Source organism: Colius striatus, chromosome 4 (assembly GCF_028858725.1).
Source record: "Colius striatus isolate bColStr4 chromosome 4, bColStr4.1.hap1, whole genome shotgun sequence".
NCBI lineage: Eukaryota > Metazoa > Chordata > Aves > Coliiformes > Coliidae > Colius > Colius striatus.
The window spans coordinates 12576779-12595195 of record NC_084762.1 but is presented as its reverse complement, the minus strand read 5'-3'; the positions used below and the strand labels follow the sequence as shown (position 1 = coordinate 12595195).

General features: G+C 34.7%; 1 protein-coding gene across 1 annotated transcript in view; it reads left to right on the top strand.

The window, feature by feature from the left end:
* The first annotated feature begins 457 nt into the window (after positions 1 to 457).
* Positions 458 to 18417, top strand: part of CDH10 (cadherin 10) — a 34354-nt gene continuing 16394 nt past the window's right edge. Inside the window, exons 1-2 of the mRNA XM_010201041.2 lie at positions 458 to 568; positions 17964 to 18258. Of these exons, the coding sequence (XP_010199343.2) occupies positions 458 to 568; positions 17964 to 18258 (406 nt within the window). The remainder of the gene's footprint in view (positions 569 to 17963; positions 18259 to 18417) is intronic.

The following is an 18417-nucleotide window of genomic DNA, read 5'->3' as shown; positions in this document are numbered from 1 at the left end:
AGAAAGTGTTTTGACAGCAGCTACCTAACATATAGTGTTCTCCCTGACTGGAAAACCTTTATATTCCTACCAGGTTACTTTCTTCTTCAAAATGGGGTTTTTTTAATCTGCAGTTACAGTAGCAGGGATGTTGGATGCTAGGGAATGAATGCATTTTAACTTATATTGTGTCTTCTCTGTTTACTTTCAGGATTTGGTTACTATGTATAGTTCAGAGATGAGTTGTTGGAAACTGCTTGATTGCATCATCAACTAGAGACACAGAAAGCGAGTCAAGAAAAACAAAACTGAAGACTCCATTGCTGACCAGCTTGAAGAGCATCAGCAGTGGAGAACTATGACAATACAGCAAGTCCTATTACTTCTACTGCTCTGGATGTGGCTGCAACATCCCTGTCATACAGAAATGTTGTTCAGAAGGACTCCTGATCTCAGACCCAAAAGCTTTGGAGGACGTATGTCGGGGAACGATGGAAAAGCAATTCACCGCCAGAAGAGAGGCTGGATGTGGAACCAGTTTTTTCTTTTAGAAGAATACACAGGATCTGATTATCAGTATGTAGGCAAGGTAGGTATCTCATTAAGATTTCTATACAATTGTCAAACTTACTTTTGTACAGAGCCCTAGTTTCTGTCTTTTATTCTGATACATAAGAAGCTGATTTCCCAGCACTGTGTATATATATTTTTGTCCTGCTACAGCCACTAATGTTGTTAGTTACCGTTATTCAGAAATATTTGAGTTAAACAAATTAAGACACCTTTGATAATTGTTTTTTCACTTTAGCATATTGTTCCTACAGGCAGCCCACTGTCTCTCTTCTGTATCAAAACGTAGTATTTTATAATTAATGATATAATTATTTTCCAATTCTTTCTCTTTGAATGTTTCATGTTTCATACAAGATAATGCATTCTTTTTCTGTACTTATGTTTGAAGAATCCAACTTATTTGGAAGAACAAACATTCTTCCTCTTTATCTCCCTCTGAATTTCAATGAAGGGCAGTGAGTAAAATTTATTAACAACCCTATGATAGAAATGAGGTGGTTAGGAAGTGAACAATAGGAGTCTGTAGAACTGCACATATGACTGCATAGCATACTAGATGCATACATAAAGGACACTGGAATTGTCCTTGAAATTATTTTCAATTGATACTTACGTTTTGCTATGCAATTTATCGAAAAATATGTAACATAGAATCTCACAATACTCAAAATGGTTATTTGCTTGAAAGTGGAAGTTAATGTCAGCAGTAATGGGTACAAGTCAGCACTGGTGGTGCTGATAAACACAGAAATTTCCTTTTCTATAGTCCACATTTTCCTTTCATACATAGTTTTGAACTTGTGAAATGCTACAGAGAAATACTGACTTAGTGACAATCACAGAACCACAAAATAGCTGAAATTGGAAGGCATCCCTGGAGATCATCTAGCCCAACCACCCTGCTCAAAGCAAGGTCAGCTAGAGCTTGCTCAGGAGTATGTCCAGCCAGATTTTAAATATCTCCAGAGGTGGAAACTCCACATCTCACTGGGCAACCTGTTCTAGTGTTTGACCACATATCCTATATTTAAAGGGAATTTTCTGTGTTTTAGTTTCTCTGTTGCTTCTCGTCCTGCCATTGGGCATCACTGAAAAGAGATGTCTCTCTTACTTCTTCCCATCAAGTTTTTATGTGTGTTAATAAGGTCCCTGCTGCACCTCCTCTTCTCCAAGCTGAACAATCTCAGCCTCTCTTGATAAGAAAAAAAATGCTCCAGTCTGTTATTCAAATTAGTGGCTTTTTGCTGGACTCTCCAGTAGCTCCATATCTCTCTTTTACTGGGGAGCCCAGGACTGGACATGGCACTTCAGATGTGTCTTACTAAGGAAGAGTAGAGAGGAAGGATTATCCCTCTTGTTGATATATTTCCTAATGGAGCCCAGGATGCTGTTGACCTTCTTTGTTGCAAGAACACATTATTGGTTAATAGTCAGCTTGCTGTCTGTCCACAAATACCTCAAGATCCCTCTGCAAACTTGTTTTCGAGCCAATTGGTCTCCAGAATATACTGATATATGGCATTATTATATTACAAAACATTTCTTGAAAGGTTTGAGAATTTGATTGGTGGGGAGGCAGAAGAAAAGAAATGTTTGTTAAAATTAACGAAATTTAAATACTAAGTAAAAATATAAGAGTGTAAGCTTTTGAATGAGTACACTTCATCTTTTAGTTCCACTTTTTTCTTGTTGCTCCATCTAATTTTTGCACAAGCATTTGAATGATATGGCCATTTAAAAAGCATATTGTAAATAGTCCTTATATCTATTCCGCACACTTACCAAATGTAAAGTCATGCCTCAAGTGTTCCAAGGTATCTAGGCTGCTTCCTCGGTCCAGAACAGACTGATCATCTTATGAAAATTAACATATGAAAATAAGAATTTTCATGGTCTCAAAACTCTGTGCTATTGTATTTGGAAGTGTATTCCTCTCAGAAATCCCAAGACATAAAGAGATTTGTAGGGCACCCTGAATTTCAGATTATTTAGGCTCCTTCAGAAGCCTGCTGATTAGATTGATTGCATTGTTTTTTAATATTTATGATCCCAAATAATAAATGAAAGTGAATGTCATTACTTAAGAATTTCCTTCCAGCCGTGATGAATGACGGAAGACTCTTTAGAGGGAAAAGAGCTAGCTTTTCTATATTTTTATATACATATATATATATATATATTAGCATTTTTATTATAAAAATAGGGAGATGATGATAAACACAGAACTACTTTGGCTGAGAGAAAATAAGTGTTTTGAAAGAGAAAGTGATAAGTAAAATGGCAAATAAAGAGCAAAGGACTGAGAAACTTCAGGAGCAGTTAAGACTGCACTTTAACATTTTTGCTCTGTCTAGAAAGGTTGTTAATTTGAGTAAGCAAATTTAAAATTAACTTGAATATATAAAATTTTCCTACAGTAATTCTTTTCCAAGTTTGGGAAAAAAGATGTAGAAGAAAATGAAGAGCATCATGGCATTGTATTTGTACAGGGGGAGTTTTACACAAAAAGGAAACTAAAGGATATAGGGATTAAATATGGACCTAAACATTGATTGCTATGGTAATTAATATTTTATCAGTCTGATAGTCCAAATTCTCAAATCATCAGAGAAAAAAAATTGTCACATAAACTTTATAATAGCTATCTCTTTTCCCTGGTGTTGCACTTGAGAAAGGTGAGGCCATCTGGGTTCAATAGTCAAAATGTTTTTGAACATTTCCTTTCGTCTGATTTCATCAAAGCCAGAATTATTTCGATAGTTGGTTGACATAAAATGCAACTTACCTCTTAATTTCTCTGCAATATGTTTGGAGATTGTGTTTGGAAATTAGGTGAGACAGTAAGAGCATGGGTTAGAACTCAGTGATTCATGGTCAGTTACCATGAATGTTTACCACGGAGAGATTTCCGTCAAAAATAAGACCTAATTGTGATTTTTAAAATTGACAATAATAGTTGGCTGAAACACATGCCAGTGAAAGAATCATTAGGAATTCCAAAGCTGGGTCTACCAGATTTATCTGGATTTCTGATTTACATCTGCCTGCTTTCTGAGCTCATGATTGATATATTTCTTCTTGTTTTTTATCTTGCACCTATGTACCTGTCAAAGGAGATTGAAAACTGTTGAGTATCACATTACTCTTGAAACCAATGTCTGCAATTCAATTTATACATTCATTTATTCACCGTTTAAGTCAGCTTGAGAATGTTCTAAGAGGATATTATAATGAAAATGAGGAATAGAATAAATGAGGAATAATGAATAGAATAGCATTCAATAACAAGTGAAGACTTCATTGTCTGGTTCAGTCATGCTTGTGAAATGGTGGCAAAGTACATATTGGTCATTGGGGGTATTCACTGTTTACTTCAGGTCAGTGTTGATTATTATTATCAGTAAGGAGGAAAGTCATCATTCCTTCATGTAATACATAGCATCCTGAAGGTAGAACTCCAGTTAATTTTGTATATGTAGAGCCTTAAATAATAACTACAACTATTTTACTGTTCAGGTGAGGGAGCCCTGGCACAGGCTGCCTAGGGAGATTGTGGAGTCCTGCCTGGACATATTCCTCTGTGACTTGATCTAGGTGAACCTGCTTCTTCAGGGGGGTTGGACTAGATGATCTCTAAAGGTCTCTTCCAACCCCTACCATGCTATGATTTTAGAAAAACTTGAAGGCATAAAAAAGCCATGTTAGAAACCAAACCTGTATATGTATTACACAATTTCTCTTCAAGCTATCATTGCAAAATATACTAGAAGACACTAATTCCCAGGAAAAAAATACTTTTCTCAATTTCAGAGAAACAATGCAGGGTTGTTAAATGTCATTTCAGGAAAACCATTTTATTCATATTTGGGGTTATAATTATGGTGAATACTTCCCTTAGCCTTTGTCTCTGCATAAAATCTATGTATGCTCCATTATTCTTTCTCAACATAGGGAAAGATGAATCATAATTTTTATCTCTCTTTTGCTAATACATCATTTCAAGCCCCATATATTATTTTGCACATAAAGTGATGTGATTGCTAAGTATTATGGATTTTCAAACATATTCTGAGAAACTTCAATTTAATTCTAGTATATTCAGAAAATGTGGTTTTTTTAAATGTAAAAATTATTCTCTGATAGTTGTCATCTAAGAGAATCATTACTGTATACAACGTTATTTTTACTCATAATAATTCAAAACCAAATTTATATATAAATTTTTCATCTATATTAAAATTTTATGTTCTTTCCTTACTGTTTTGCCATATCTTTCTATTTGTTTCATTCTCGTAGATATCTTTCATACTTTGCTTTTCCGAGATAGTGACTTTTTCCAGTAATTTTCATCACAGTAGTTTTATTGCATAAAAGCTCAAATGACATGATTTTTTCAGGACTTTGAGAGACTGAAGTTTGTAGTTACCCTGCAGTGGTGTTTAGTATCTCAACTGGTAATTTATCATATATTTGCACTTACATTTAGATGTAGTTTTGTGTGTGCCATATTAGAACTGTTACCAGAAAGGATTATTCTGGCAGTATTCCTAATTGCATGCTTATAAGCTGATACATTATCTTTGATGGTGTAAAGATGATGTCAACCTCACTTAATTCCCCTCAGTTTGAGAACCCCAACACAGACAGGATTCTGAGGAAAGCGCTTGGAGTCTTTGTAGCACACCCATATGTGGAGTAGTTTCAAGAACAAGTTACTGGTTTGTTGCCTTTCTTTTCCTTCCTATTGACAGTGTAGATGGTATACCCCAGAATTCATACCTGAAGGAGAGTCTCAGGTTTTCTGTAAACTGAATAAATGAGTTATGATCTGCTGTATCTACCACTCAACTGACAAGGACAGCTTGTCCTTTAAATTTCCACTTGAGACTTTCTTTTGATTTGTAACTCTGTTGTATGCAAACCCCAAGTTTTTCCCAGCTATATATCTTCAGAAATCTTATCTTATTGAAGGAACAGCAATGTGATGAAATTGACACTTGATGGACAGCAACATTTAGAAATTTGTTTTTCACAGGAAGACATTGCACATAGGCTGTGAAGAGGGTTATTTAAGGCACCAATTTATGTCAAGGATATGAAAGCCTGCTTTTGAGGGTACATGTGTGAGTTCATAGATATTTCAGCACAGGTCATGAATGTCAGAATAAAATATGTTTCAATTTTTTTCTTTTTGAAGGATTGGTTCTTTTCTACCTCTTCTTGTAGTCTGTAATACAGGAGCTATGATGGCTTCGCAAAACATATCGGTACAACCACTACTTTTCTGTAACATCAGAGGCATTAAAAGCTTCCTGTAAGATTATCCTGGAGATTTATTGATTCTCAGTGAGTGATGAGATGAAACCGTTTCTCAAACTCTCTTAGAAGCCAGCTTAGTAGGGTTTTTATTACTATAACTGGTTAGATTCATCATTTATTTTAAACTGAAATGTGTAGAGGATTGTGTTTGTATTTTGTATTTGAAAAAAGACTATTCCTTTGGAAACCTCAAATGTATGCTTGGAGTCTCTGACTTCTTTTCTCAACAGCAGCAGAGATACTGTTGGCAATAAGCTGACCTGTCTGTACAGTAAGTTTTTATTCATATAAATAGCAATTTTTTTGTTAGCTACTGTATTGGATATGTACCTACAAAACATTGGGTTTTGCTGGATGACACAGGACAGGATTAATGGTTGTTGAGGGATGCAAAGGCTTTGTAGTACCCACTAGTCTTTTATTTAAGACCAAAGAAGACATAGTTGCACACCTGAATCTAAAGCCAGTTATATTTGTTCAAAAGCTGTAGATTCCCAGCCCTAGATAGATGTCTGTGAATGTGAGTTTCTCAAAAGTGCTCACTAGTAGCATGGGAAGAGGAGTTAAGTCATTTGGGTAGTGATACTGAGGGCATACTCAGCCTAACTGCTTAAGGAGACGATCCGCAGTGTCTGAATTACCAGATGGTAATTTTGCTCCAATGTGCCAGACACTGTAAATGAAAGACCTAAGTGAACACTCCCAGATGTCTCTTTAGAGTAGTAAACCTTGGACAAGGTGAGGAAGTTTCACCCACAGTGAAACTCCAGTGCTTTGCAGTCAAATAGACTGGAGTGGATTACTGTCGCTTTAGACATTTTTTTAGGAGTGCATGTTGCATTCAGCAGAGCTGTGGGTAGATCTTGCCCTTCTCTGTGGGATCATTGTCAGTATTTTTTCTGCTAAGGAGAAATGCTGGATATATTGAATGTCTCTACTTAAAATCTACTACTTTTGGATTGTGTTTTTTCTCTAAACCGGTAAAGTCAATAGGACTGTTTATCCAACCAGAAACACCAAGCACTGCAAGAGACACATTTCATAAAATCATTGTGGCTTCATCAAATGGTGGTAGCTCAAACTGTCAAGTGAGGTATTAGAAGAGATACAGCACACATGAGAGAGAGAGGGAGGAAGATAACATGGATGCACTAAGATAATCTACGCTATGGCATCCTTCCAGCAGTTGTAAAATCACGAATAAAATTCATTTTGCTGCCTTCATGGACAAGAATTTTATTTCTCTTGGGTGGTTTCCAAACTCAAAATTTGTACCTGATTATGTTTAGGATGAGCTCTCCAGTTCTTTTCAGTTCAATATCTCTTTCAATTTAAAAATTGTATCAGCTTGTCATAAAAAAAAAGATATTTCAAAAAGGAAAGAGCTGATAAAACTGAAAAAAATTATATTCAGAACCATAAGTCAGAAAAAGCAGTGTCCACTTCATCACAGTACATTCATTCACTAGAGGAATTAAAAGCATAATAGAAAGCAGAGCTTTAGAAATGTTTGACCTACAGCTTGTTTGAAATAATAAAGGTATAAATAGCCAACAGTTTCAATAGCATTCAAAGCCTGATGCTTTAGGGACTTTTTTCCACCCCTCTCAATTATATTTTTTTTAATTATTATTAAATCAGAGAGAGATGACCTCTTAAATATCCTATATACACAGATGGAAAGTAAAATCTGGGGGCAATACTGAGGGAAAATTAGTGACTTGCAACAAAACACCCACAAGGGAGAGAGTTCTAAGAAGTTAAAAGTTGATGTTTACCCTTATAAATTGTCTTCCTGCGGGAGGATTTTCCTTATATTTTATGGGTGGTTTTGTCTTTGCAAATAATTAAAAATAAGCTGAACAAAAAAGGCTGTAATGGCAAGGTCTTTCAAATCTTTCAGTGCTTTCCATTTTAAGGGAGTAAGTAGCTGTTTAGTCAATGTATCTGAAGTCCCTGGCAGACAGAGTAGGATTTATTTGAACGAGTAAACAAATATTGTCTAACTCATCAGTGTAGGATCCTCAAATGGATTTTTTTCTGTTTCCTGAGTCTTTTTATAGCTATTTACCTGAGATTGTTAAAGGAGGACTGGAAAACTGAGGGAAAATTATATTCTTTAATTTGATAATATTTTGATCTATAGCAACTTTGAATGTGCAATCATAGAGGATTTCATATACTCTGCAAACCTGAGAATTGAAACTATCTTGTTTTCATTTCAAAGATCCAATTCACAGACCACTCTGGTGTCTAAAATGCAGGTACAATGTATCTTAGATGTCTGAACACACATAACTTAGGCATTAGTGAACAATTAAGTGTCTTGGAGAGCTAAAATGCATGTCCCAACTGACTGTATACAAGCATCTAAATGGAAAATATGAGCTGAAAGAAGGAACATTATGTTCTGAGATATTCATGATATTGTACTCTTAAACATTATGTAAATGTAAAGATTGCTGCCTGCACTGTAAGGCAACTAATTGGGCGCACAAAATTCCATATCATCACAGAATGGTAAGGGTTGGAATGGGCCTCCAGAGATCATCTAGTCCAAACCCCTTCTAAACCCTTCAACCTGCTGACCATCCTCTTCTTGATGCACTCCATAATACCACTGGCTTTCTTGGCCACAAGGGTGCGTTGCTGTCTCATGTTTAATTTGCTGTCCACCAGCACTCCCAGGTCTCTCTGCAGCGCTCCTTCCCAGCAGGTCACTCCCAGCCTGTACTGGTGCTTAGGGTTGCTCCTCCCCAGCTGCACGACTCTCCATTTGCCTTCCTTTCCTTTGAACCTCGTGAGATTCCTCTCTGCCCGACCCTCAAACCAGTCAAGATCTCATTGATCAAGAATTTCTGTGGGGAAAAAATTCTGGATATTTCCAAGAATATGTAAAAATTGAAGAAAACCTTAACGCTCAATCACAATTAGTTTGTCTGCTTTGTTCCCCTTTTCCTTGTTTTAGAAGATCCTTGCTCTTTAATACTTGCTTGTACTGGTACCCTGTGCTTTTCTTCTTTGGTCCAGCTCTGCCATTTGGATTTAGCATTGTTCATACAATGCAGAATCATAGTTGAATTAACTTTTCTTGGGTCATTTTAGTTTAGGCAAAAAAGTAGGGTCTCTCTCTGCTGTTGAACATTTATTCCTTCAAAGCTGCTTTTTCTTTCAACTTGCCTGCATATATATCTCAAAGCAGTCATGGGAAGACATGAACATACTAAGTTTCCTCTTGATGTAAAGTTCAGATTAATCCTACTGTCCTTCATTGCCAATGTTTTGGTGATTCTCAATTTATTTTTGTTACCCAAAGACTGGTTTTCCTTTCTTAATAATTGTCAAACAAATTACATTTATTACAGCAACAAGGTTGGAAATAGAATGAGGACTTGACGATTTGAAATATTTTAGGGTGAAATTGTGGTGGTAAAAAAACTCAGAACAACCCCAAATCAAAAAGCTTGCTCTGTAAAAGAACTTGGAAGGCTGCCGTTCTGAGCATTTTGTAAAGTAGCTGCATGATACATTAGAGATGATACTTTGTCTCTTCCTTATCTCAGAATAGGTAAGAAGCAACCTCTCTCTCCTACTATTTAGTTTAGAAACTGGTCTATCTTATGAAAATGATTTTCCATATTTTCTTCCTAAAAAGTTCCAGTATTTTTTATAATTATATATGATTTAGAAATACTTGTGTTACAATATAGTGATTAGTAAATTACACTTGATATGCAGAAACATGAAGTAGTAAGAAAGATTTTTCTTTTTATATGAAGAACCGTCTTCCAATAGGAACTTTTGCATGTTCTTTTTTGACGAATGACATTTGATGTAAAATACTCAGAAAATAAGATTTTTGTCTCCATATTTATGATTGCTAATTCTACTACAAATGGGATCCTTAAGAAGCAGAAATATTTATAAAATATTGGTTTTGAGTGAATATAATAATTAATAACTATCACTACTTAGCTATTGTTATCTAACTTGGTACTAAATGGTGAAAGTGATACCGATATTTTAAATTTTGACTGTGAAAAAAATGACTAATGCAATTGAGTAAGAAGTGAAGTAAACAGAGAGGGGGAAAAAAAAGGAATTCTATAGAAAATTTATGTTTTAAAGAATAAGAATTTAAAGAAATGTCACAAAACAATCCATTTTGAGGAAGGAAATAGAAAAGAGAGATAGAGTAATGAAGCGCTCCAGGATAGATGACTAAAATTCAGGAAAACTTTTAATGAAGTGGAGGTACTTGTGAAATGCTAAATTAATGTGATCAATAGAGTATCTGAGCTTCAGGACAGGCTAAATAAGGATAGCCAATTAGCAGATAAATACATCTGTGAAGGGAAAGAGCCAGGAAAGATATGGGACTTATGTAAATTGATATTAATTTTCTACCTGCAAAATTTTTCAAACCTCTCCTTTTGTATTTTAAAAATATCTGTCATTCATAAGAACCACTGTGCAGGAATATAGCCACAATTTTGCACAGTGATGCTACCAAGCATGCCAGCTCCAAAGAGGATTCCTCAGAGGACTTAAACACATTTAGCAATCAGCTGGATGTCTTAGGTCATTCAAAAGGGATAATGAGTCTTCTGTGTAAATAATACAGTTGGAAGATAAGGAAACCAATTGCTTAATTATCTCTCTAGGTAGGTCAAGTTACGTGACAGACCATTGTCTATGTGTCAGGAGCAGCATGTTGTCTAGTAAAAGCTAAGTAAAATATCTGTAACAGCTAGAGGACTACTAAGTGATGTAACACTGAAAAGAACTACACAGGGTTAATTAGTCCTTATAATTTAATAATAGAGATTTCAAGTAATACTGATTTATTTACTTGGAAGATATAATGACGTTATAAAAAACAAAGGAATTGGGAAGCTTTCTAGGAACACAAACTAAGCAAACTAAAGTGAACTGAAAACTGGTCTAGAGGGTGCTGATCAGTGGTGCAAAGTCTAATTGGAGGCCAGTAGCTACTGGTATATCCCAGGGATCTGTGCGAGGTACGGTTCTGTTTAACATTCTGGATGATCAGGCTAAAGGATGTACCCTCAGCCTTTTTGGTTCTGACAGCAAATTAGGAGTGGCTGATAGGTCATGCTGCCATTCAGAGGGATCTCAACAGGCTGAAGAAATGGGCTGACAGAAACCTCAAGGAGTTCAACAAGGTGAAGTGCAGTCTTGCACCTGGGGAGGAACAACTCCACATACTGGTATGTTGGGGATTAACTAACTGGAAAGCAGCTTGTCAGAAAAAGACCTGGTGGTTCTACTTGACAACAGGCTGAACATGAACCAACAATATGTATAGAGACTACTTGTGGAAGTATAGGCTTGTGCAACGTCCAGCTGAGTAGGAGTACCAAAAAGTGTTTCTTCTTTTCATCTTCTTTTTTAGTAGGAACCTCTTAGCAGACAGGTTAGAATTTGGTTTGGGTTTTTCCTTTTAACATAAGATTTCCCTTCTGCTTATTCATATCCAATCATCTACAGGAGATATTAGGCCAAGATGTCAGAAAGTAAAGGCACTTAAGTTTCACTGACAGTTGATTTTCTATCCTCACCTGATATATGGACTATATTGCATTAATATGAGAGGAGAACATGCAGTTTGGCTCATGCAAGAACTCTTTTGCATATGAAATTCAATTACTCTCGAGTTCATGTTATCTTGATGCTTGTGTGTCTTCTGGAGTTGAAGTCGCAACAGTCTAATGAAGCCAAAACTTTCTTATTCTACCTCTCTGAACATATCTAAAGACGTTGGCTTAAGGAGAGAGATTGGTTATTGGCATGTTGATTCAGTGCTGCTTATATGTTGTGGTATAAAATAAAAATACTTCTCAGGTGAAAATCCTAGAAGATTTTGTCAGTGACAGGACCATCTACTTTACACAGATAGTGAACCCTTCCTTTAGAATCAGCTACAATAACTGGGAAAAGATGCAAATCTAAGGATGAAAAAATGCCTTTGTCATATGATTAGTTTAGGGACACTGAGAATCTTGCAGATTATATCACTTAGCATGAAGACTGTAGGGAGCTGGGAAAACAGTATTTCTAATCCTATCATAGGCATTGCTTCATGTGTAAAGGAATCCTAAAAATATTAATTTTAATGTCTCTTACTATTTTAAAACATTGGTAGGAATAAACAAAAATCTGGACCAGCAAGGAGCTACTGTAACCTTTCTTAATAGAATGATTTTTATCTTTCCTTTGAATAATGAATCAAGTTAAACTAATATAATCTCAAAATGCACTGCAAACTGGAGTTTTTATTTCTGTTTGTTGCTTCTTCTCAACAAGCAAAAGAATATCAGAGCATTCCTCACCTTGCATGATGTGTCATGCTTCTATTTCAATTTTCTCTGCCTTTATCTTTTCCAGTCTTACAAAATTTCCCTTTTGAAATGTGCCTTTTTACTTTCCACCTATCTCCTTTTTATAATAACATACAACAGCACAGGACTGGCAAACCAACAATATAACTGAGAAAATTAAAATGTGTGACATGTTTCATTAAAACTTTGCACAAATTCTTGCTTCACTGAAGAGAGTTGCTTTAAATGTTACCTTAAGGATAAATTTAAATAAAGGAGTCTTTGGTGAGTAAAAACTGTCTCAAAGACATGACAGTTAAATCTGACAGCTAACAGAATACTGCACAGGACATGAGCTAGTCTGAAAATCTTTAAGAATATGTGCAGCTAATGTTAAACAAATGCATCACTTCATAGTTCAGTTCATGATGCTCAAACTAAATACATCTGTTTTGGGAATTTGGTATCAATTCTCCTCTGTTGATTTCAGGTCAAATATGCCCACTGTTGTGATTGTGTCAGAGAGACTATTGCCATTGAAGGTACTAGTAATATGTGTCCTCTAGAAAACTTAGTGTGAAATTGTAAATGCTCTCACAGATGCATTTTGTCATCAGATGGCATTAGTTAGAAAAGAGCTAGTAGGTTACAATTTGCCCTGATTTTTTTTCTCTGAATAAGGAGAAATTATTTGAATAATATCTAAAAATATCAATTTAAAAAAATATTGAGATCTCATCGTTACTGTAATATTTGGATTCTATTGAAGTATTGACAAATATGTTGAAGGAGAAAGTAGAGAAAACATTTTTCTAGATTGTACAGATAAAAATTACTATTATAAAGTAGGAGAGTAAACACATATTTAAATGTGAAATATTGGAATAGTCTGTCATTTCGTAAAGATCAAGTTCTTCAAAACCCTCGTCAGCCTGGAAACACTTCTAGGGATGGGGCACTCACAAGCTCTTTAGGCAACCTGTTCTAGAGGCTCACCACCCTAACAGTAAAGAATTTCTTCCTCATATCTAACTGGAATCTTCCCTCTTCTGGTTTGGAGCCATTTACCCCTAATGGTATCACTGTGTGCTCTTGTAAAAAGTTCATCTCCCACTTTCTTTTACGACCCTTTAAATACTGGAAGGCTATTATAAGGTGTCCCCATTTTTTTTAGACTAATACTAAGACACCTTTTGCTTTCTACACTATCTAAAATATCCTATACATCATAGCATATTAAATTAGGATACAAAACCCCCCAAACTTAAACTATATTAATGTCTACAGTAATGATTCAAACTAAAGGCTGGTTTGTTAATACAATCATGTTCTGGTCTCTAGTTATCTGAATACCAATCACTAAAAATTCACAGATGGACTTTTGAATCTGAAATTCAGATAGAAATAGGTGTGACAGATCTTGAAGTCTTTATCTAGCATTGTCATAAATAATTTCAAATTCCAGAAGTAGTTTGTATGTTAAAACGAGTCTGACTAAACTAATCTGCTCTCTATTTTTCCCAATAGCATATTCTGGCTTTTTGGTGAAGATAGAATAAACACTTTGTGTGCTATTAGAAATGAGTCCACTACATTTATATTTAATTATGAGATTTCAGACTTGATTAGAATTCACAGGGTCAGTGGGGGCAATGGGAGAAAAGCCACACTCCTGCAATTGGCAGATTTTATTTGAATCATTGAAAGTCAATCAACATAGAATTCTCAAGTTGTAATTTTTAAGTAATTTTTAAAGTAGAAATATTATGTTGTGACTCTAAAGACTTCTGAAATATGTCTTGCAAAGATTTTTTTACAGATCCAAAAAGACAATGAGCTGAATTTGATTGTGGCATCTTCTCATTAACTCATTTGACTTATGGTTACATATACTAGAAGAACAAGGAAATAAATACTAATTAACTCTGATTTTATTGTAATTAAAGAAAAAAGAAATCCACGTTATAAAACCTAGTCTTCTCTTTGACTTGGATGGGTAACTCAGTTTCTTCTTTGAAGTATTCACATATTTTTTAAAATAGTCATGTAACACTCCATTTTTTTACCCTAAATATTGTCTTCTGTTTTGCAATACCTTCTTTTTTCATTTACATGAAATTCTTCTCAATTTAAAAGCTTGTTCAACCACTTTAGATAACCAAATATGTAAAAATCATCTTTCACAGTAATTGTAATTACTGTATGATCAAATGGGGCTATTTAAAATAAACCCAACAGATATTCTGATTTTCTATACAGTGAGAAAAATGATATGTAAAGTATGTATACCGCTGCCAGCTGAAAAGGGAAGTATTTCTGTGGAAGAACAGCAAGACATTCACTGAAACAAGAGTTTGCAAAATATCAGTGACAGATATGAAAACAAAACCACATCTTCACAGCTGATCATTTTGTGCAATAAAATTGCTAAATGAAACAGATGTCTCTCCGTTTCTCAGTTTGGCTGACATGAATCACAGATGCCCATTACCCAAAATAACTATAGGAAATACTTTATGCTAAAAGTAGAAGAGAAATATTTTGCAGAACTTTTTTAATACTAGAGTAAAATGAGAAAACTTGGCAATGCTAACTGACACACTGCTCATGCGTTTCAGGGATGAGTAAAGAGTAAGTGTTCAAGGCTGTCGATCACATAGGGTGGTCTTTAGCCATCTTGATTCTTTTAATAACATCTGGATTTAATTAAGAGCTAAGAAAATTAAATGAGAGGTATTATTTTTCCTTACTTAGGTGTAATACACATTTTCACCCCTTTAATGTCTGGAAGCCTTCTTCACTGTGCCTATAGCTTTGCTTCTTCCTGATGACCCAAGAAGACCTTGTGAAACATTATTCTAAACTTTAAGCTTTTCTGCAATAACTGTGGATTGTTATGTATATACATAAAATTTAAATTGTATTAATAATCCAAAATTAGATTATTCATTATTTTTAATGCACTGTTATAGCTTAAAGTGTTCTTCTAAACTAGGCAGATTGGTTTTCCTTATATATATGTTATTCTGAAGTACAACCATCAGCTCCCTAAAAGCCTTTATGCGAATGTCTCAAAATTTATGTTCAGCTTCTTTTTGAGTCTTTTGGATAATTTAAGTGGGGAAAAAAGCTACAAAATCTGAATTTGGAACATAAGAATTATGTTGTGAGTAGTGTGAAAAGAAAATTTTTCACTTGAGAATCAGCTTTGTAAGAATTTTTGATAGACACAGAGCTACAGGAGAAACAATGGAAAACCATCAATGTTGATAGTACCTTAAATATTCAACAAGTATGTTAAAGGATCTTTATATCCTGAATTGGATCTAAGTATAGTAGTTAAAAAACTTTAGATTTTGTAGTGTAAGCATTTTCTTTGTTTTCTGGTTTAGTTCTGTTCATGGTATGTGTGTTTCTAGTGTCAGGTAACATTCTCAGGTGTCAGAATGCAGTTATTGGGATTGCTAAAGCATTTCACATGTTTCTGGTGTGCTTTTTCTAAATATCACTCTCCAAAACAATTTCGATGCATGATTTGTGAGTTAAATTTAAGCAGATAGTATTCTTGGGAGCTGTTTGCATAGGATTATGCTATTCTGGATATAGAGAGAATTTACTAGAATGGATTTTTCTACACTCTATTAATTGGATTCTGAGTTAAAGAACAGGCACTGCAGCCTCAATATACTGTGATCAACTTTTCTAAGAATTTGCAATACCAAATCAGGCTTTGGAAAGAAAGAGTATGGGAAAATTTCAATGTACCCATTTAAAGATTGTTCTTCTCAAAAATATTTCTTGCTCAATGGGCCTTTATTTTATGTTTCTGACACACATGTCTAAGAGCAGCTTCCTATGATTGCTCTTCATCATTCTGCTGTGGAAAATATTGCGTCTAGTGGTCATGGACTGCCAGTGAGCTCTTGTGACCAAAACATTTTTGAACTTAAGGTGATAACCTAGGAAGACCTGGAGAAAAAAATTTCAAAGGTTTTTGAGGACTAGCTGCACTAAATGATGTTATAAAATCGGCCACAGCCTGTAAGATACTGTCCAGTCCATTAAAAAGAATGTTACTTAGGTGAAAACTCACAACTTTAATGGGCCATCAAGAGAAAAGCATGAGGGATTACAGTTCATAGTAAAAAGTCATTCCTCAAAAGAGGACTGAAGATAGTTTGAAACCTTCAGTTTGAATGCAATATGAGAAACAGAAGGAAAAGAGAGGATTTATTTGCAAAAGATTTCTCTTATCTACTTTCTGATTCCTCATGTCTACTGGAGCTTCCTATTTCTTTATTTATTACAGAATAAAATAAAGTGGTAAGAAAATGTGTATTTTGTAAACATACACATCTGTAATGTAACCAAAGTTTGTAATTCTTTGATAATTTTTTACAGTGGTTCTACAAGTTTATTTCTGAATGGAAAGAAAATAGGAAAAAAAAACCCCTTTATATAAAAAATCAAAGTTCAGAACGCTTATAGTTTTCTAAATTTCTACCATAAAGGTTTTGATACAATTTTCCACCTGAGATCCTTCTGTTCTATGTGTGGGAAAATTTCAGTGTTTGAAAACGTTTAATGGAAGAAAAGTTTACTGTTTGACTTCAGCTTATCTCAATGTCTTCAGTCAGCACAAGGTGAAGATTTTGTCTGTGGTTTTAGCACAAAAAGCAAGGAAAACCACACTCCAAACACCAATAGTTGACTATTCTACCTCTGATACTGACTTAAAAATGAGAGCACCATAGACAAGACACGCCAAGAGAAATATATATACTAAGCCATGTATGTAATGGTTTTTTATGATCTGAAATGTGAGTTTAATTTAAAAAAAAACCCTTCTCATAGCTAAATACAATCTTCCTGCATTTCTAAATGATGTTGTTAATGCAAGTCAAGAAACTATTTTTAAAAGAAAAAAAAAATCTGAATGACAGATTCTTTCAATTAGTTATTAAATCATCAACATTGGAAGGAATTTTCCAACAAGGTGATGAAAAAAATTATGGTAAATATATCCAAAAGATCAAATGAGCCAACTGCATTACTGTACTGAACAAAGGAGCATAAATGAAGACATATCTTTTGTTATGGATGTACTAAAGTCAGTCATTACAGGTCATCAACAGATGAAGTTAACTTTATATTACTTACATAATGAGTATTAAATCAGCACTGTGTTCTTCATAAATTTCTTTCCTTTAGACTGCTTATATTAATTTATAGAGTGAAAATTATAACAACCTAACATGAAATATTATCCAGTTTAGAAGAAATAAATATAATATGAGATTTTTGTTTAAAAAAAATAGTATGAAATGTAACCAGTTCTATTTTCCTTAATTGTCATGTATTCTGCCATGTTCTTTATCTGCTTAGTGAATTTACAACTAGCACAGCAGGTTGTGAATTTTTAATAAGCTCTCCTCAAGAAAGGAAAAGGTCAGTATTAACATAAAATTCTTCTTTAAGAATTGTGGTGCAAAGGTTTCTAAGCAAAGAACAGGTGTGCTGCAAAACTAAAATCTGCCACAACAGTCAAGTTAAAAGATTCTTGGAGCTAAGTTAGGAAACAAATGTCTCCATGACTGGCAGTCAGTGGTGACTGAAAGTTTGTTTTGTTGGTGTTAAACATGGGTGTTGCATGCAGAATGATACAACAGGCAGTTGTTACTTCGAGTGGATTTTTTTTTTTTTTAAGTCATTACATCTAAGTAAAATGCTCTTCTATTTCCTCCTTTTCAGCTTCATTCTGACCAGGACAAGGGAGATGGATCCCTCAAGTACATTTTGTCAGGAGATGGGGCTGGTACTCTTTTTATAATTGATGAGAAAACAGGTGACATTCATGCTACTCGGAGAATTGACAGAGAAGAGAAAGCCTTTTACACCCTGCGTGCTCAAGCTATTAACAGAAGAACTCTAAGACCAGTGGAACCTGAGTCTGAGTTTGTCATCAAAATCCATGACATCAATGACAATGAACCAACGTTTCCAGAAGAAATTTACACTGCTAGTGTTCCTGAAATGTCAGTAGTGGGTGAGTGCTTTATACTGAGGCATAAATGCCTATTCTGTGTTATTTGACACTATTTTAGCGATTCTAAAATATTCAAGATGTCAGGTTCTGGTGTATCTCTATGTCTGCATAGATCATACAGATTTTGAAAGTGCAAATTTTGCTGCACAGCCACAAAAC